At 38.7% G+C, this 21,069-nt stretch overlaps 1 protein-coding gene across 32 annotated transcripts in view; it reads left to right on the top strand.

Annotated features, from left to right (window-relative positions):
* Positions 1 to 433: 433 nt before the first annotated feature.
* madd (MAP-kinase activating death domain) overlaps positions 434 to 21,069 on the top strand; it is a 66,891-nt gene continuing 46,255 nt past the window's right edge. For 17 of the 32 annotated variants that reach the window (XM_057833274.1, XM_057833218.1, XM_057833266.1 and 14 more), the window contains exons 1-15: positions 434 to 770; positions 7,233 to 7,445; positions 8,232 to 8,864; positions 11,512 to 11,815; positions 12,154 to 12,285; positions 12,487 to 12,600; positions 12,687 to 12,767; positions 17,435 to 17,491; positions 18,143 to 18,315; positions 18,450 to 18,685; positions 18,787 to 18,943; positions 19,065 to 19,168; positions 19,335 to 19,534; positions 19,700 to 19,953; positions 20,183 to 20,313. In XM_057833274.1, the coding sequence (XP_057689257.1) occupies positions 7,387 to 7,445; positions 8,232 to 8,864; positions 11,512 to 11,815; positions 12,154 to 12,285; positions 12,487 to 12,600; positions 12,687 to 12,767; positions 17,435 to 17,491; positions 18,143 to 18,315; positions 18,450 to 18,685; positions 18,787 to 18,943; positions 19,065 to 19,168; positions 19,335 to 19,534; positions 19,700 to 19,953; positions 20,183 to 20,313 (2,635 nt within the window). In that variant the 5' untranslated portion in view covers positions 434 to 770; positions 7,233 to 7,386. The remainder of the gene's footprint in view (positions 771 to 7,232; positions 7,446 to 8,231; positions 8,865 to 11,511; positions 11,816 to 12,153; positions 12,286 to 12,486; positions 12,601 to 12,686; positions 12,768 to 17,434; positions 17,492 to 18,142; positions 18,316 to 18,449; positions 18,686 to 18,786; positions 18,944 to 19,064; positions 19,169 to 19,334; positions 19,535 to 19,699; positions 19,954 to 20,182; positions 20,314 to 21,069) is intronic. The other 15 variants (XM_057833319.1, XM_057833391.1, XM_057833328.1 and 12 more) reach the window with 2 other exon arrangements.

The raw sequence follows: 21,069 nt of genomic DNA, 5'->3' as shown, positions 1-21,069 counted from the left end.
TATATTATAATCAATTGGATACATGAATGAATGAATGAATGAATTTATTCTCATCATCATCATAATCATTGACAGTTTCAGAATGTGGAATTTGCCCAAATACATAAAACTTGCTTTGAAGAATACATTTTCATTTGTTTATTCAGGTCTATCATAGAGCTAGTACAGAAAATGAACCCAACTCCAGTTCAGCCTTGCAGTACTTTGAGCGCCCCAAGTCAGACAGTGACAGTCTAGACATATTTTCTTCATTTTCTCTTAAAGTGCAAGAAATTGATGCATTTTACAATAAAATGTAAAAAAAAAAAAAAAAAATTCTCCCCGAGGGTTTGGCGGTATGCCCCCGGACACCCCTACGGGGTCTGTTTCCCTTCGTATAGCGTATCTTGTGGGCTGGGCTGAGTCAAAGTCCAGGGCTGCTTTTTAGTCCCAGTCCGCCCCTGATTGCGGAACTCCCCGCTCTGAGGAGGATGAAGATGAGGATGTTGTGAAGGCAGGTTGAAAACTGGTAGACCAGGGAGGCGGTGAACACGCACTTTGCATTAATTCAGCATGTCGCCTGCGTATTGTTCGACGAAGCCAAACTTTTAGTACAACGCCCGTTCCCCTTGCCTTTAAATGACACGTCGCTTTGACAGAGGTCGAGGACGACTGAGATACCCGATTGCTCCGCTGTCTTTGGCCGAGAAGGGCATCCGCTCTTCAGGCCGCCTGTCACCAGCTGCTGGCGTCGCAGCCACTGTTAGCACCTAGCTGGCTAATGTAAGGAGGTAAGGATGTCACGTCGTCAGCAAATTGACTTTTGTGCTTTATCTATTAAAGTTTTCAATAGCCCAGCGTTGCCACCACATCGCCATCTTAATAGGATTTGCACAAATATGCAGAGACTAAACTAGAACGTTACTAGCAGCAGCTAACTAGCTAATCCAATGGTGACGTAGGGAAGCAGCAAGCTAGCAATGGGGCGAGAGAGGCAAACCACAAGTCCAGACAAGGCCTGACAAAGATGTTATTGCTATTTTAATATTTTGAGTGATATAACCTCAAAGAGCTGCACTGACTATTCCATCAGCATAGTTTATTGGACTGTCACAGCTGCCTCCTGTGTGCTTTTACTGCTGTCGATACGATAACTGCCGTTGTAATAGAAATGGCACGAGCGATTTAATTTTGGTTATTTAAAATGGCAAATTCACTGAAGTCATTGGTTGCCATTGACGGTGATAAATGTCCATTCTATTCGAACGGGGGGCTGGCAACGAAAAGTATTTAGGTGACAGTTAAAATTGGATACATTGTTGTAATGGTAATAATATTTAAAAAAAAAAAAAAAAAAAAAAAAAGGATTTGCCAATGTCTGTACACCACCCCTCTGAAAGTAGGCCGGGGCATAAAAAACACCTTCACTGATGAGGACCTACAGTTTGGCCCACATTATTGCTTCCATAATGTATTGTGTAATTTCTGTAGCGTCTGTATTGGCTGTTAAAGTGTGGTTGCATAATTAAATTTCCTGTTTACTGTAATGTCCAATGGCAAATCTCTCCTTTTTGCCTTTAAACTTGGACCTGAAATTTTCATGTCATTGGCTACGTTTGCATGGATACAATTTCCGTAATGCGATCAATTTGCAGATTAAAGTTATGATCGGACGCATGGTTCTCGTGTACACTAAAAATATTGATCTGATTTGGATTTGCGTGTTCATGCATCACACTTTCGGTTGTCGGAACAAATTATTTTGACAGGCGCAGATTGATGCTGCCTTCATTCAATGTCGTAACTGGTAAATATGGTTTAAAAAAATGAATTTTCAAAGATTTTTTGGGTCAAATTGCATGTTTTTCAGTCCAGCTATGCTTTGTTTTTTTTTTATTTGATCAAATACTAGACACTGAAAATAGTAGTTATTAAAGAAGAATTTGTATTGACTTTTGTGTCAACAAAACATCACTCTATTTAGACATTAAACGTTGGCGTTATTTTGTCTATTTTTTCCGTTTTCCCAGAATCAAGTTTTTGCAATTTTAAAATCTTTTAATTTCTCAAGTAAGATTTTAGTCTAGCGCCCACCCTGTCTTCCGCTCACTCTGCTTCTATTAGCTTCCGGGAATAACACAAACGCATATACTGTCGTCACAGACATGCAGGTGTTAAAACTGTTGGTTCCTAAATTTTTATGAAGCGTTTTTATATTCCACCCCTTTTATTCGCAATAGAATCTTAATCGGAAAGGGCCGTTACAGGTTAGAATATTCTGAAGGGGGAGTGTGCATCCAGGATTTTTATTCCGGTCAGACTTTTAATCCGAATAAAAGTGTCCTGTAAATGTAGCCACTGTCAGATGAATTCAAGATTATTATTATTATGTAACCCTTTCAGGTACTGCTCACTACAGTGGACAGCTTTTCAAAAGTAGACACTTTATTGAGCTAGTGACTTTTTGGTCATTTAAAAAAACTTAAATATTATCAGTTATATATTATGAATCATTATGCATTATATATATTTTAAATCATAAAAAACATTTGTAAATTAATAAAATTAAAATGAGTTAAAACAAACACACACTAGTTACAACTCTAAGTAACACTGTTAAGTCGATTTTTTTTTTTTTTTCTTCATAGAATTTAACCCATTGCATGACATTGATTGAAATAGACATCTAAGTCATTTAAACAGAAATCTGGATGGGAATGCTCATGTTTCAGTGCCACTGACACAGTTAGATGTCAAATCCATTTGGACTATAAGGGGCTTATGAATCTTCTTTCTAGGGCCTCTGGAACCTAGGACCTCTTAAACTGGGGTGGTGGGTAGGGCTGGGCGATATGGCCTTAAGTACGTATCACGATAAATTGAGCAGATTTACCTCGATAACGATAAATGACGATAAATTTGACCAAGCGGACTGTTATATAAGCTGAAAATTTGAATCAATGCATGGAATACAAATTATCCGTTTCTCGTTAAATTTATTTAACCAGCATTCAATTTAACAATTGCACATGCAGTCTAAACATTAAGTATTAAAAAAAAAGTCTTGTAAACAATAAGAATTCTAGTGTTAACATTTATAACAGCTTGTATGACTTGACAAATGTACATTATAAAAATCAATATGACGACTGTGCAAACATGTCATTCTAACACAAATGACTTGCAGCTTTAACAGTACACTTCAGACAACTTATTGGTAATGGCTGTTGTGACATAATAATTCAACACAAGTGTTTACGTCAAGGTTTCAGTTTTTTTTTTTTTTCCCAAAACATTTTTTTTTATACATGCACCCCCCACACAGACACAACCAGATTAAAGCTGTATTGCTCCGATGCCAATGAAACATTTAAGGTTTTATGATGACCGAATAAAGCAAACGCATACAGAAAAATAGCTGTGGCCATTAAACTGTCATATTATATATAGGCTTCACTGTTGGATTATACTTTATGCTGAGTGCTTTACCATCATGAAAGCTTTCAGAGAAATCACACAGAGATGCCAAATAACGCGACATGATGATTGCTACATGAAGTCCGTACCCAGTCCACTCATTAATTTCAGCCGTTTCTACAAGGTTAGAGCCGCTATCCGACTCTTTCACGTTCATTTGTAGCCGCTGTTAGCCGCTAGCGTTAGCCTGTGGCTTGGCTATCAGAATAAAGCACTGAAAGCATCCTGTCCTGATATTATGAGAACCAGGGAGGACAGCGGGTGAAAGCCCGTCTGGAACCTGCCAAGAGTTTACTTAATGTCGGGTGAAAGTTTGGCGAAGCTAACTTAAGCCCAACTCCATCCTGTTTACTTGTAGTGTTAGCTGCTAGCGTTAGCCTACCGGGCTTCTGTTTGTTTGGCTTCCTGAAAACCACGTGACTCCATACGTAAATACACTGTCTACTTTCTTAAAGGGGAATGAACATAGCCGAACAACAAAGAGTCAAAGCGGGATGAAAAGATTATATTTTCTTGTTTTATTAAATTACCTAATTTACCGACATGGTCAAAATTACGTCGGTCATCGTGAAGAATTTCAGTGACGGTAAATTTTTGGTTTACCGCCACCGGCCCTATTGTTTTGCAAAGGATTATTATTATTTTTTTTATTATTATTTATTTATTTATTTTTTCAGGGCAAATGAAAACGGCCAATTTGGAGGCCTGAACATGCACGAAAAGTCACCAAAATTTGCACATACGTGCAGAAAATTGTAAATTTTGATACTTTTTTTTGTAACGTTGCAAAATTAACAAAATGGCTCAGTGGCGCCCCCTTGAAATTTTAAAATTGGCCTATAACATTAGGGTCTGTCAGCGTAGAGCGATGAAATCGTCATGAGAAGTTATCATGTGGGTTTAGAGATGTGACCGAAATTTCGGCGCCGAAGCTGGGCCGAAAATAGCTAAATTTTTTTTTTCGGTTTTTGGTTAAAAGACTGAATGTTTAACACCAAATGGTAAGAAGAACCATAGTTCTGTGATGACGCATTTAAAACATGGCGAGAAGCAACACTACTGGCTCATAGCCAAAATGTCCATGGTTTGGAAGTATTTTGAGGTATAAAAGAAATGAAAATAAATTTGCTTCATCGCTGCTCCATGCTAGTTCTGAAGTTGCTTTTCATTGATGTCCCGCCACGTCACATCGAGTACAGTGCATTTGAGCCCATGTGTGACTAGTTTGAAGTTTAATCAAGCGAGCAGTATAGAAATGAAGTTGTATTTAAATGCATATGTTTGCATTTGCGGTGGTTTACTACAAAAATTTGATGGCACGACCCTTCCTCTTTTTGTCACATTTTTCAGAATTTGCACCTTTCAAACAAAATTTCTCGAGCCTCGGGTCATAGAACATTTTGGAAGATGTTTGCGTACATGTGAGAAGGAGGGACCATATCTTACTTCCGCCTGTTCGTTTAATAAAAAAAAAGGCAAAAGGCAGTAATCTAAATATAATTAAATTAATTTTCGGTTTTCGGACAAGTGTTTCCAATATTCGGTTTTGGCCCAAAATTTTGCTTTCGGTACATCCGTTGTAGGCTGATTCAGTTTGAGTAGTGCAGAATTTTTCTAGGTAATTGCTCGCACATAATATATCTTTGTTCAACTGTCTGCAGAATGACATATACTGACAGGCAAAACAAATAAATATCTTCCACTAAATAGCAGAAGGTGCATAATTAACCTCTGTCTCTGTCACCTTGCAATATTTTGTGAAATTTCTGTGAGGTGATGTTCATGAGATTTATTTCCTGATGCAGTAATGTATGCCTTGGCCCTGTAGTGGTTCAGGAACACTGCTATAATTCATCGGAATGGAAGAGCAAATTCGCCAATATGCATCCTCCGATGTATTGCGTGGCTGATGGTACTTGTTAGTTTTTTTTATTTCGTTTTTTTACATGGACGCAGTGCTGGTGACAAGTGGAAGCTGAAGGATGAAAGTTCTAGTTCACTTTGTATGGACAGGTTGCATTAATCATTCCTCTGTTTCTTTGCAATAAAATTTCAGCTAATCATGATCGGCGTCCATTTTAAACTCTGTAGATATTTTGCTGAATGCTTTTTGTAGTATGACTTGCTGTGCTGACATGACATAAGAGTTTGTTTGTTGGGAAAAATGTATCACATGTAATTGCTAGGTATGCAATCTGATCTCAGCTGTCCATGCTTGTTGGTAGTTTAAAAATGAGTTCTGTAATAGGTTGCTCGTGACCATGGAGGGAGGTTTTGTTTGTTCAGTTGCTTTTTGTGTTTATCAACCATAATGTCTTTCAAAAAGAATAAATCAATTTCATACCACATTGCTTGAGTGCTCAAGCACTGTCATGTCAGAGTTGGTGTTTTGAATGCTGCCGCTGGGGCACTGCAGTCATGTTGTAAGGGGCCTCAAGACCTTGCTTTTGTACTTGGCCTCAGAGATCCTCAGACCTCTTCTTGTGTTGTTTTCTTGTGAGTATGGCTGCAACTAGTGATCATTTTAATAAATGAATAATCTGTCAACAATTTCTCTTCAATAATAATAAAAAAAAAAGATCTAAAATTGACATTGCTGAAAATGCTCAAATATAAATCAATTCTGGTTGAGCAACAGAAAATGGGCAAAAGTGTTGGTAATGGTTTTCTCAAGGTAGAAACTGATTTTTTTCAAATGTCTTATTTTGAAATACAGATCAGGTTGCTTTACTGGAGGATGGTAGAAATTTGAGAATATTTGCTGTTGTTGAGGTACTGAAATTCAGTGGATGGACAATTTGAAAACTATCAGGGTCTCTAGTGAATAATTATCAAGATAATTGTTTATTAATTTGATAATAATTGTCGATGACGTAATCCTTGCACTTCTACTTGTAAGGATACATTATGTTTCTGTACCACTGCTACTCTACTGTATACTACTACTTAAACATTCAACAACAGCAATCAAACCATAGTAAGGATCTTTACTCATACTCAAGCTGGAGGTAGTGGACACATTGAACAATCGTAAAACACTAAATATAAGTGTATTGTGAGTATAATGCTCATGACTTGGCTGGAGTTTTGTCTTTATTTTCCTTGTGAAATTATTGAGTAATGAAATTAGTTCCTTCTTTTTGAATAACCATATATAAATAGTGACAACTTACAACGCTTACAATGTTTCTAGTGTAGACCTTAAAGGGAGTGCAAACGCCACAAAGACCCTTAAGTAGCTCACATTATTGGTTAATCTCAGAAAATCCCTCAGTACAACATGTGCTAATATCTCAAAACAGAAAATAACTTCTAAATGACAACACCAACAGACTGAAAGACTACCAACCATTTAGTCTACCATACAACTACGATACAATTTGATGTTGTGTAGTGTAGTTAAAATGGTGTTTTAGCAAGAAAAAAAATCCTAGCACATTTACTGAAATGTCTGGCAGAGTTATTGATCTTTTGAAGACTATTTACTTCAAGTAGTTTCTTACTTTGTTTTATCTGTACAGAAGGGAATAGTTTATAAAATAAACAATGATATTAAATGTGTCTTACTTCTCACTGCTAATGACTAATCTCTTCACTTGCACTGACGAAAATTTTCAATTTTAATTATTTCTGAATACTTCTGAGCGTTTTATGTTGTCAATTTGATCTTGAGGTTGGCACTCTTAATTTATTGTATTGTGGTCAAAGAAAACTTTAACACGCAATGTAATTTTACCATCTGTAGTTTTTTACCCATTATGTTTCTTATGTTTCAGATTCAACCACAGAATTACAAAACCTTCAAAATGATTGTAACTGCATTGTACTACACAATAGAATTGAAACTTACCAGCTTTGACTGAAATCCGTCACGGACTGGTGAACATTCATCACGAATGACGTGAAAATAAAAGACTCCGTCAATCCAATATGGAGAAAAAGAAACCGTGCCCACGACTCCTTGACTACTTGGTGGTGGTTGGTGCAAGGTAACAATTTCCTTTGTCTCTTGTTGATGATTTCGTCTCAAGTAAACATACGGACAGCAATTCAAATCTGTTACTGTTTTCTTTCTGAAATATAAATAGAAATATTTGCTGGATGTTTTATCATTGGAAGGCTTTATTAAGACAGCATTCAATGCATAAAATGTGGGGAAAAAAAACTTAGGTTGAACAATTCCCTTAAATCACAAGCTTTTGCCATGGTTGCTGCTGATGTCTTGTACAATAAGCAGAAAAGAGATGGAGTGTTTAAGACGATAAAAGAAATGTAATGTGTCTCCAGTTCTATTTTTGTGTGACTTTCTCTAGCATTTATAGGCCTACTCATATGAGTAAGCATGCAAAGGTGAGCACAGCAGCTCTTTGTATGTGGTGGTGCTGGAGAAAATAAAAACTCCCTCTTAATCAGTGTTTGTCAGAAACAGTTGTTTGTAGGGAAACTGTCAAGAGTATCGCCACTGGAACAAATTTTGGGGTAAACATGATCCGATACGAAGTCTTTTGAGAGTGGTGGCCACTGAGGGCCAGTCAGAGGGTCCCTGTCAGAACCGGTACTGGCTCTGTTACTCATGGTTTTTTTAAACATTAATTTCATTGGTTATATCATATTAAGCATTACGGTGGCTCAGCACAGTGCCATAATGGCACTTAGGAATATCTTATATGCAGATAGAAGAATAACAAAGGTGAACTCCAGCAATCATGCTGTACACTTGTGTTACAAATGTTACACTTCATTACATATCTCATGTGTGTCCATCTCCCCTCTAGGCAACCTAGTAGCGATAGTGTGGCCCAGACCCCTCAGCTTCTCCGACGATACCCTCTGGAAGACCACCAGGACTTTCCACTCCCACCAGATGTGGTGTTCTTTTGCCAACCAGAAGGCTGCCTTAGTATACGTCAGCGTAGGGTTAGCCTACGCGATGACTCCTCATTCGTTTTTACTCTAACTGACAAGGACTCAGGAATTACTCGGTATGGAATCTGTGTCAACTTCTACCGATCATTTCAGCGTGGGCATCATCGCACCCGTATGGACAAGAGTGGCCCCACCGAGACTCAAGGAGGGGACAGCACAAGTGAGGGCTCTGATGGAAGCAGTGGAGGCCAGTCTTCAGGGTTATCACAATCCAATAAAGCTGAGCCAGCGCCTCAGTCTGCTTCTGGAGAGATTGAACCACCAAATACTGATCTAAATACTGAAAAGCCTGCACAGCTGAGGCGAAATACTGCAAAGACGGCTGCCAGGAATCGCAACAGTACATTGACCTCGTTATGTATACTCAGCCACTACCCCTTTTTCTCCACCTTCAGGGAATGCTTATATATTCTCAAGAGGATGGTGGACTGCTGCAGTCAGAGGCTAACACAGCGTGCTGGACTGCCCCGTACATTCCAAAGGTTAGAACTGTGTTTTATCCGCCTTTGTTTTTGGTGTCTAGTCTTGCAAACGCCATCACAAATTCTACAAATTTAATAAAGCGTTCATTTTCATTTTATAAGGACATTTGTATAACTTGTTTAATATTTGGCTTTAGTCATATATAAATATAATTAGTAAGACTTAGTATGGAAATTAAAGTGACTTTATTCCTAGAATCGTCACACCGGATAAGTTCCGTCTTTGTGGTACTCCCTTTTGGCTCAGTTGTGATTGCAATTTTAATGTGAAAAAATGTTTAAAAATTCTGTTTGAATGACTGTTTCCCTGATAAGTTTTACTCCACATTAATTCATTTATTTTCCCCTTTCAGGCCTGTGAATGTTTAGTAACTGTAACACACCTGGCATGTCTGCATAACATCATGCCCTTTGTTATAACTTCAGAAAGCTACACAACCCACAGGCTAGCAGATAATTGTTCTTTTTGAAATAGTGGAATGAAATGTCAGGCAATGACAGAAAAAGAGACAAGCCATCATATTGTGGCTGAAAGGTTTTTTTTTTCTTCAGTGATTCCACTAAGAGATTGAGGTCTGTAGTAGCCCTTGGTCCAGCTAATGACAGTTTTCCCTCAGCCTCAGAAACAATTACCAACACGCCAAAAAGGACATTGTCACATTGTGTCTTCATATGCATAATGTACAGTGAGCAAAAGTATTTGCACCTCTTATGATTTTGCAAGCTCACCCACTTAGAAAATAGAGGTCTGACATTTCAATCATAGATGCATTTCCACTCATTGAGAGGTAATCTAAAAAAAAAATTTCGGAACTCACGTTGTATGATTTTTCAAAAATTTATGTGTAATTTACTGGGGTTCATCATTATTTGTAGCCCTTGGAAAGGCAATGCTAATGTTTAGTCCAGAATGTCCATTTTTTTTTTTTTTTTTTTTAAATTTTTTTTTTTTTTGCAATTACACTTCCAATTTCACATATAGAAACTGGGATTTTGGCCCATTCCTCCACACAAATCTTCTCTGGATCTGTCAGGTCTAGGTGATAGGTCTATCGTTGAGAAACTCCAAGATTCAGCTCCATCCAAAGATCTTCTATTGGATTAAGGACTGGAGACTTTTTAGGCCACTCCAGAACCTTGCTATGCTTTTTACGCAGCCACTCCTTGGTCATCTTAGCTGTGTGCTTTGGAGCATTGTAATGTTGGAAGATCCAGGTACGACTCATCTTCAAGTCTCTGATTGAGGGAAGATGGTTGTGGCTCAAAATCTAACTATACATTTCACCATTCATCCTCTGCTTTATACAGTACAGTCGTTCTGTCCCCTTTGCCGAAAAGCAGCCCCAAAGCATGATGTTTCCATCCCAATACTTCACCGTGGGGATGGTATTCTTAGTATTGTACTAATCCTTCTTTTTCCTCCACACACGACGAGTAAAGTTTGCACCAGAAAGTTCTACTTTGGTCTCATGACTTTCTCCCATGACCCTTCTGCATCATTCAAATGCTCCCTGGCAAACTTCAGACGGGCCTTCACATGTACTGGCTTCAACAGGGGGACCTTCTAAGCAATGCATGATTTTCAACCGTTGCACTGTAGTGTTCTACTGACAGTAGCCTTCGAAACTGTGCATCCAGCTCTCTTCAGGTCATTGACCAGCTCCTGCCGTGTAGTTCTAGGCTGAAACCTCACTTTTCTCATTATGAGTGATGCCCCACGAGGAGAGATTTTACATGGAGCCCCAGTCTGAGGTAGATTATAAATCATGTTTAGCCTTTTCCATTTTCTAAAAATTGCTGCAACTGTTGATTTATTCTCATTAAGCTGCTTTCAAATTGTCCCATAGCCTTTTCCAGCTTTGTGGAGCTCAACAATTTTTTTCCTGGTGTATTTCGAAAGCTCTCTGGTCTTGCCCATTGTAACAGTTGGATTATGACTGACTGTGGGGTGCACAGGTCACAATAATGAGCTCAAACGTGTGGTGGGTGGGTTGTTACTCGAGGTAAAGGTGGACTTTTTTTTTGGGTAGACTGACAACTCTTTGAGTGTCATATAGCATTTGTTGCTGATTTTCAGGGGTACAAATACTTATCAACCCCAGTAAATTACAAATAAATTATTTTAAAAAACCATCCAATGTGAGTTCCGGCTTTTTTTTTTTTTTTTTTTTTTTAAAGATTATGTCTCTATAAGTGGAAATGCATCTAAGATTAAAATGTCAGACCTCTACCCATTTTCTAAGTAGGTGAACTTGCAAACTCACAAGGGGTGCAAATACTTCTTCTCCTCACTGTATATCCGTTGTATACAAAATCGCACACAAAATATAGTGAAGTTGGCTATATTTATTTATCTTACTCTTCAGTTTTCAACAGCAGTTGTACTCATTGATAAAGTTGGACTAATTCCTTGTTAATATTGCAATACTAATTACTGACTTTAAAAACAACAACTAATATGTTGTGACTACTACTGAGTGAACTGTTGCTGAGCCCGGTTTGTTTGTATGTGTAGCAATTACCTCTGCATCAACGCAGCTTCGACTCCTCTGGGCACGTGCTTCAATCAGTGGAACTGACTTTTGATAGGGAGCGTTCACATTTGGCATACTGTTATTCCTCAAAAATATACTCATGTTCCCTACAGAGACACAATGTGGCGAGTGTTTACTGGGGCACTCTCAGTGGAAGAGAAGGGAAGCCAGCTTTTGGCTGACCTACGGGACATAGAATCATGGATATACCGATTGCAACGCTCACCTGTACCAGTGGCAGGCCAGAGGCGTGTGGATGTGGAAGTGCTGCCCCGTGAAATGAAACGGTCTCTCACCTTTGCACTGCCTGACAATTCCCGTTTCTCTATGGTCGATTTTCCGTTGCACTTGCCTTTGGAGTTGCTGGGTGTGGATGCCTGTCTTCAGGTTCTGTCTTGTGTGCTGCTGGAACACAAGGTAAAAGTTGATATTTTTTCCCTGAAATTTTAATAGAATTACTCAATGCTTGTAAGTCATCAGTTTTGTCGCATGCATACTTCTGTCTAGACCACACCTCCTCTATTCATTTTGAAACAGACAACACAGACAAGATCATTTCCAACTGCTGTTTTCTTGTTTTAGTAAACCAAAGTCCAACACAACTGGATGTGATGGAGAAAGAAACCCACACTTTTCTTCCAACAGCAACCACATTTAGAATTCTCTTAGCAGGGGATGTTGTTTAATATGGGCTTTTGAGATATGTTAGAAATGTTATTACCAATATTCATTTGGTCTTTTTTTTCCCTCTTCAGGTTATTCTCCAGTCAAGAGACTATAATGCTTTATCCATGAGTGTAATGGCATTTGTGGCCATGATCTATCCCCTGGAGTACATGTTCCCTGTCATTCCTTTATTACCAACATGCATGGCCTCAGCTGAACAGGTATAACACATAATACGTATTGTACGTTAGTTTAAAAGTGATGCCAAAACGACAAAAAGCATATTGTGTGATATTATTCAGATTTTGTTATTAAACGCACAAAGGTTCATACAAATGTTGAGAGAGATCTTAAATAAAAAAGACCGATGTCAAGCGGGAAATGGCTCTCTGTTCACTCATGTTCTCTTTTATTCTGCACAGCTGCTTCTTGCACCTACTCCCTACATCATCGGTGTACCAGCTAGCTTTTTCCTTTACAAATCTGACTTCAAAATTCCTGATGATGTGTGGCTTGTGGATCTAGATAGCAGCAGGGTAACTATTTTTTCCCCCCAAAAAGTCATCTTTTGACATTTTGATTCAAATCAATCCAACAAAATGCAACTGCAATTGTTTTGTAGGTAAAGGCACCTACAAATGCTGAGATTCTACCACCTCTTCCTGAGCCTGAAGCTGGCGAGCTTAAAAAACATCTGAAGCAGGTACCTAATGTGTCTTGTTTTATCCTTGCCCTGAATTGACCATGTAGCGTACTTTACATCTTATGACTTTCTGGAACTCAGGCATTTTTAATGCGCAAACCATTGTTTTCCACCTTCCTTAATTGTTCTGCTGTGTAAGTCAATATAAAACCTCTCTTTCGGCGCTACGTAACGTACCTAACACAAAACCTCTTTTTCAGCTGTGAAAAAAGTAGGGGCCTCCTACTCCAACAAACTTGTATGTATTTTGTTAAGAGTGTACAAGCGATGCATTGCAAATTGTTCTTGTTGTGCACTAACGAAAAACAATGTTTTCTGCTCTTTGTTGTTGTTGTTTTTTTTTTTTTGCATGCTTTAGAGCCTGAAGGTAAATTCAGTTCTTAGGAAACTTTATCCATGAAAAAAAGTTTTGCTATTAATACTGTTTGCAACAGATGATCCCTCTCAGACCTCTAACTAAAGACTTAGTCAGAATTTGGTTCTGTTTCTTGGAAACAGACACTTCATATTCCCACTTTCATGGTGTAAGCACATAATTAACATAACTCGGAAAAATGTTCATTTGATTTAAATAATCACAGGAAGATCTCAAGGTAGATGCAGTGACTTTGTAGATGACATTCATTTGTATGGTAATGTTAACAACGGAATTGCGCTCTAACGCTGCATACAAGCTGTAAGATACAGTGGGGAGAACAAGTATTTGATACACTGCCAATGGCAAAACCCATTGCCAATGTATCAAATACTTGTTCTCCCCACTGTATTTGGCATAGTTTTATAAAAGAATATTAGATATTCTTAAAAATGATTGGAGATAAGTCATTCAGAACTTGCTCCTCTCGTATTTGGTGAATACTAACAAGGCTCTTTTATGGGCGAAATTTATGCCACTAGAAACTGGATGCGAATAATTGACATTCCAATTTGAATTTTCAAACTCGAACAGGTCAGTTAAAAAACTGAATTTGAATTACATACTTCGAAAATGAATTTATCAGTCTGGAACATAATTCAAGCTAGAGGGGCACTTTGAGAGAGCAGACCTCCACCTAAGCAGCCAAATTTGTAGCACCACAATATTTGGTTGAGTGGGAACTCCCTTCCCATATGCCCCAAAATGTCATCACTCTTTCTCTTGAATGAATGCATTTAATTTCAAGCACCTTTCGGTGCACTGAAGGACGCTTTACAAGAGACAGATAAAATCACAAACTGATAAAACCAGGAAAAAAGTGTTGAGACAAGACAGCTCAAAATCAAGGTGGATATGAGAGATTAAACCGGAATGTTTTAAGTCAGGATTTGAAAAGAGACAGAACTGATATGTTGCGGAGGTCAGGGGGTAAGGAATTCCAGAGCACAGTGATGAAAAGCTTTAAAACCAAAGGTGGTGAGACTGATACGAGGGACAAAAAAGTGGAGGGTAGGTGAAGAGTGAAGAGAACTGGGGGGACGGTTAATACAGAGGAGAATACATAGGTAGGGAGCAGCCAGGCCATGAACTGCTTTGAAGGTCATGAGGAGGATCTTGTAGTTAATTCTTTGTTTAACTGGGAGCAATTGAAGTTGACGGAGGATGGGGGTGATGTGTGTGCTGGGAGTCCGAGTGATGAGGCGTGCTGCTGAGTTTTTGAGGAGCTGTAGTTTCTGGAGGGACTTTTTTTGGGAGACTAAAGAGCAATTAGTTACAATAGTATTCAGCACTAAAGCGTCTTTTGAATGCAATTAGGCTACGTTCATACTACAGGTCTTAATGCACAAATCACAAATGCACAAATTTTTGTCATATCTGTATTTTTTGGCATGCCCGTTCAGACTGTCTTTGACCATTGAGACCATTCAAGTATTACGCATGCGCAGTAATTTGCAGTCCGACACACGCTGAGCAAGACGACCCGCATGTGCAGAAGCATCAAAACAAATGACCACACATGTTGGCTGTCATTCCAGGGATTATCATATTTTTCTTGTTAAAAAGAGGATACAAATAACAGACATTAATAATCCACGTTTAGTTTTATTTTCAAAGTTTATATGGACTGATAGAACGCATACACGCACACACATAAGCCTTGACGTGTGTGCGTGAAATGACGTGGGTGAGTCAGTTTGCCCCGACTCGGCAATGTGTTCAATAATGAAATATTGCTCATTCGGCGCACAGAATTAAAATCGAAAATTGACAGGGTTATCCTTTTCTTCATTTTATTTTTTTATGACTGTGGTCAAGCCCGCTTCGTGCTTAAAAGCAGAGTTCAAGCTAGGAGCTAATGCCTGCATCGCTGCCGTCCTTCGTGCCTCTTGCTGTTTCCTGACGTAATTAGTGCATGAATTCCGATTCCGGAGAATGGACAGTACAGACCGCCGCGACAGTCTGGAAAAATGTGGCCCAGATCGGATTTGAACCACATACGAAAGTGACCCAGATCGGATTTGAAATGGTCCAGTTCTATGTGACTTGTCACGTTCAGACCGCCAAGTTAATGCCTCACTCGAGTCGGAAAAACACGAAAAAATCGGATTCGTGCATTAAGACCTGTAGTATGAACGTAGCCTTATTGTCCAATGATAAGACGTGGGAACAAAGCACAATATGGCTGACATGGAAGATGTGCTTTTTGACCGCTAAGCTTTTAGTGAAGGTCAAGTATAATTTCTAAGAAACAAATTTGAATGTCATAGTCTTACATTGTTTCAAGTTTATTGAAATTGCGTAAATTTCTAACTAATATATTCAACTTTGAATTGTATTGTAGATTTAGTTTTTCAATGCAATTATTAAAATTAGTCACTGATAGTGTGGTTGTGCATTCGCCGAGCTTCTTTACAGGCAGTGTGGGTTCAATCTCGCTCAGTGATAGTTTTGATGTGAGAGTCATTAAAAGTGGCCTCGGACTGACTGGTGACATGTTCAGAGTGTAGTCCGCCTTTTACCCTATATCACCTGGGATAGACTCCAGCACTCTAAGACTTAAACAGGATGAGCACCATTGAAGGTGAATGAATGGTTAAAACTAAACACTACAATTTCAAATTATATTTATAATAATAATGATTATATTTATATTCAGGTCTTCTAAACAGCCATTCAAATTTAAGAGTTCAAATCAAAATTTTAATGATTCTGGATGTGATGGCACAAATTTTAGCCCCAACTCTACACCCCTTTGAATTTCAAATTCTCCAGGGCTGCTGCAATTAATCAATAATCGCAAAAGTAATAGGTAATTAGTCAACCATCAAAATAGTTGTTTGTGGCAACCTGAAATTATACTATTTAGATTTAGTTAAGTAAATACTACAACTTTTCTTACAACCGACACTGACAATTCATTTCAACTTAAAGAGTGTATTAAGCAGAGTATTATTTTTGACACATCTTCAATTCAAGCGTCATTTTTTGTTTTTTAAAGTAATATCTGTTTTCAGTAAAACTTGTTGTTGCACACACTTGTATAGACTCATTAATACGTACTGTATATAACTACACCCCTGGTCAAAAGTATTGAGACTGTCTCATTTAACTAAATGGTGAAAAGTCTCAAAGCTTATGTCTGCGGGTGTACAGTTTTTCTACCTTGAATCAGAGCCAGTTCGCTGGCTTTGCATGTTTCCTTGGTCTTATCCTTGTGTGTGAATATTTGACAAAGGCGGGTGTTTGGAGATGCGTATGTATCAGTTGGGTGTCTAGAGATGTGTACGTATCAGTTTAACAATAAAAAAATATACATGAAGGAAGGAAATAGCACTTACGGTTTGTAATGTTGTGAAAAACATTTTAATTTTTCACTTAGATTATTACAGTATACTTTTTTTTCAGCTAGGAATTTTAGTTTTGGTTATACCAGTGATTACTGAACATCATATAAAGGGGTAAACCTTGAAAGGTTGACCACGTTACCAAGATTTCTGAAAAGATCTGCTGGTGTATCATTGTCATCATCCCATCATAACCACTTTATTTTCATTAGTTATTCTCTATAGGCCCTTTCACACCGCCTTTTCAACAAATCAATGCATCCGAGGTGTAACGGGAAGTTTTTTTTTCTGTGCACATTCTGTATCTGTACAACATGTGCACACGCACGACAGCTTTTTTTTTTTTTGATAAGCAGTGTGAAAGGGCCTTGTGATTGTCCATTATACAGTTGTGGTCAGAAGTTTCCATCGCTTACCTCACAATAGATAGCATGGCAGTGTGTGGCTTTTAATGATTTTTCTGAGTGTATAGCGTTAAAATATTGAACAACATTCACCTGTGACCACAACTATATTCATACATGTGTGTTTGAAGTGTTTTTCTTTTACATTGCTCATAAATACATTTGTTGTACCCCTTTTAGACTCCCTCCTGTATTGTCCATTTTTGTGTCAAACAATAGCCTTCTATGTATCGAAACGCAGTTGAACACTTTCTTCAGTTAAGCTGTGGCTTTAAAAGCACTGTAAAAATAGATCTATTTCATGAAGTATACATCATTTCTGTGGCCGTATACGTACATGTTTGTCCCTGAAGTTTTAGCAAAAAAAGTGTTTCACTGTTGAATGGCAACATGGAAAAAAATGGACAGGGCCATTATTTTGTCATGTGCTGTTCCAGTGACACTTATCACCTCAGGCCAACATGTGATTCTCCCAACATCTCTCTTATATCCCCTTCCTAGTGTCTGGTTAGGTTGACCGTGATCACCCAAAAGCAGATCTTCTCCTGTGAAAATAAGGTTACATATTTATTCTCCTGCGGAATGCTCCTGCACCCTCTTTAACATTACTTTGCTTGTGACGATTACTTTTCTCAAGAACTGAGTAACATGCATTTTACAGTGCTTTAGAATGTTTTCCAGACCCCTTAACGTGCTGCTTAGTTCTGGCTTGAGCATGACTGAATATGCGTGCCTTGATTCTTGCATCAGTGAGTGTCCTGGTAAGCGAAAGCAGAAAAGGTGAAATGGATACCTTTTAACAAAAACATTCCACCAGATCAAGTAACTAAATATTCCATTATGCTTAGCTAAACACTGACAACTATGCAGCATAGTGAACATTTGCCCTCCTCCACAGTTATGACACACCCTCTATAGGCACCATCATTGATCCACTGGGATTTGATCATTTTGTATTTTTTGTAAATATAAATATCCTTCATAGAAATGCAGTCCGGCAACTTCCATCCATTCCTTATATTTTCGAGCCATCTGGATAATTTGTTAAAAAAAACAAACTTGGTTTCTCAAAGTAATAGATTTCTTAACTTTTTTAATGGGTTGTGGATAAACTCCTTAATGCTGTTGCCTATTTTGGGAGTGGCTCATCAAAGTGTTGTTTTTAGTCTTCCCCTCTCGCTATGTTTAACCTTGTATCGCATCTTCCAGGCCTTGGCGAGTATGAGTTTGAACACCCAGCCCATTTTGAACCTAGAGAAGTTCCAAGAAGGCCAGGAAATGCCCTTTCTTCCCCCTGGACGTGATAAAGCTTCACCATCATCCACTGAGTTCAACCCCCTCATTTATGGCAATGATGTTGATTCGGTGGATGTAGCCACCAGGCAAGCTGTTTGTTTATTGGCGTCGTCATGCTGTATATTTATTGTCTCACCATCTTTGCAGAGATTTTTTTTGTTTGTACAAGTACTTGATTTTGAAATAAAGAGCTATATTCCATACTTTTTATTTTACATAGAGTGGCCATGGTACGGTTCTTCAACTCTCAGAATGTTCTCCACGGTTTTCAACTTCACACAAGGACCTTGCGCCTCTTTCCACGTCCTGTGGTGGCTTTTCAGTCATCATCTTTTCTCGCTTCTCGGCCGAGGCGATCTGGTTTTGCTGATAAGCTTTCCCACACCCAAGCAGTGGAGTTCTATGGAGAGTGGGCTCTCAATCCCACTAATCTTGCGTTTCAGAGAATTCATAATAGTAAGATGATAGTTACAAATTTATAGTGTGCTTTTTGTTCTTGTAATCTTTCATTGTTTAAAACAAAAAAACTAACTGTATCCTGCACACTTTCGTTTCAGATGTGTTTGACCCATCATCAATTGGTGATAAACCTAAGTGGTATGCTCACCAGCTCCAGCCGGTGGTTTATAGAGTTTTTGATGGAAGTTCCCAGCTGATCGAGGCTATGGCAAGTCCATTTGAGGATGAGAGCAATGATTCTGACCCCACCGACAGGTAAAGATGAACATGCCCCTTCATGCTTTTCATTGAGACAGTGTTCTTAATCAAAGAATACATATTATCTATGATAAACATAGGTGTTTTGTTTCAGTATACAATGATGCGTCTTTTTCAGTGGTAGTGACAGCGAGGCATATGACGACTCTAGCTCATCCTACTCTTCACTTGGAGACCTCGTGAGTGAGATGATTCAAGGAGACATTCAGGGAGACACACCAAGTATGTATATACGTTATTGATAATTGTATATTTTGTTGTGTTTACTGTATATTATACATTGGAAAATCATATTTTTAAGTCAATCGTATTTCCTGGATTTAAATGATCACATTTGTCATTTTTTTTGTTTTTTATGTAAATTAATTGTTTGACCGTGATGCTTTAGGCCTACAGCCACATACACATGCTGCCCTAGGAGATGCAAGTGAGGTGGAGTTTCAAGACTTCCAGGATTTAAGAGAAGGCTCAGATGCTCCATCCGGCGGGGATGGTCCTGGCGAAACATCCGATGGACAGCCCCTTCGCTCAAGCTCCAGCACAACTGCAAGCTCCAGCCCCAGCACAATCATCCAGGGAGTCAACCATGTATGCCACCTATGTCAATGAATAATTGATTTATTTTTGCAAACATTTTACCAATACCTACTTATTCACTAATACATTTTGGCAAAGATTTATTCTCCATATTAATTTTAAGTGTTTTTTGGAATGCACATTTTTTTCTGTAAATCCTTTTTGTATGTTTAACAGGAACAAGGGGAAGCACCTGATAGTGAAGCACCAGCTGGTTCTGGCCCACCCAACCCGGTCCTAGGAGTTATCAGCCAGCCCTCTGTCAGATCAGCAACTGAAACTGGTCCGGTGGATGCAGCTATAAAAAAACGAGAGTATGACAACCCATATTTTGAGCCTCAGTATGGCTTCCCCTCTGAAGATGATCCTGATGCCGAAGAGCAAGTGGAGTCATACACCCCTCGATTCAGCCAGAACCTCAATGGCAACAAGTGTGTTAAACTTGTTCATCACTTGAATGAACTATCGCTTCATTCAAATGGGCGCTCTGACCAACCATGCAATGTCAAAACACAGCATGTTCAGTTACAAATACTTTTCCATTCATGGTGGTCTTGAATCTATGGTGGTGTGATATTTTAATATATGTTGCATGCAATAAGTTTTATATCTCTAATCAAATTGAAAAGTATTTTTAAATGTTTTTTTTTTTCTTCAAAGGGCACAGCGACCTTCACGTCCCAGTAGTCTGAGGCTCCCTGGAGAGTCTGATGGTGAGGGTGACAGCTCACCAAACTCAACCATTTCCAACAGCAGTAATGATGGATTTGGGGGACTAATGTCTTTTGCAAGTAAGATCATATACTATTAATTATTATTGCTAATGATGAGAGTTACATAAAACTTGTAGCTTCATGATGAAGATCGTCTTTTTTTGTTTGTCTTTATCAATATCTGGAAATGTCTTGGCCTTTTGTTGCTCCCCCCAACTGGAAATTTCAGTCTAGTGCAGGGATGCTCAATACGTTGTTTGCGAGCGACTGGTCAATCTCAAAACTGGGGTCAGTCGATCACGTCCTCATCAAAAAAAAAAAAAACCCCAAAAAACTATCACGTCCTCATAAAAAAAACAAAAAAACAAAAAACTACTACTTAAGAAAAAGCTCATTTTGAATTTGTCATTTAAAAAGTAGCTTACGGGCCGAAGGCGATGGGCGTGGAGTAGGACGCGTCTCAGCACCGCTCCTGAGTGGACCAATTTATATATTTAAACTTAACAAACCTCGTCTTATTTGGCCCGTTTGTTGCTTGAAACCTCTGATACGCCCTTTTGAGCTATAATTTTAAGATAATTCGCTTGGCAATGACTTCCACCCGTGCTAAAACGGATTCAAACAAATCAAGCCGCAGTAAGCCCGGACTCCCGAATGACACTACTGATTTGGGGCCTGTGGACTCCACATACGCAGAGCTTCTACAATCTACCATAGGTGCCCTAAAAACAGTTCGACAAAATTGACTCTTTGTCTACCAATCTAAGCTCGGAGATGTTTCTGATTAAAGGGATATTCAAGACAGCAGTCGAGGGCATGCACCGGAGGCTGGAG

Source organism: Corythoichthys intestinalis, chromosome 1 (assembly GCF_030265065.1).
Source record: "Corythoichthys intestinalis isolate RoL2023-P3 chromosome 1, ASM3026506v1, whole genome shotgun sequence".
In the NCBI taxonomy this organism is placed as follows: domain Eukaryota; kingdom Metazoa; phylum Chordata; class Actinopteri; order Syngnathiformes; family Syngnathidae; genus Corythoichthys; species Corythoichthys intestinalis.
The sequence above is the reverse complement of the archived record's forward strand: the minus strand, read 5'-3'. Positions and strand labels throughout refer to the sequence as shown.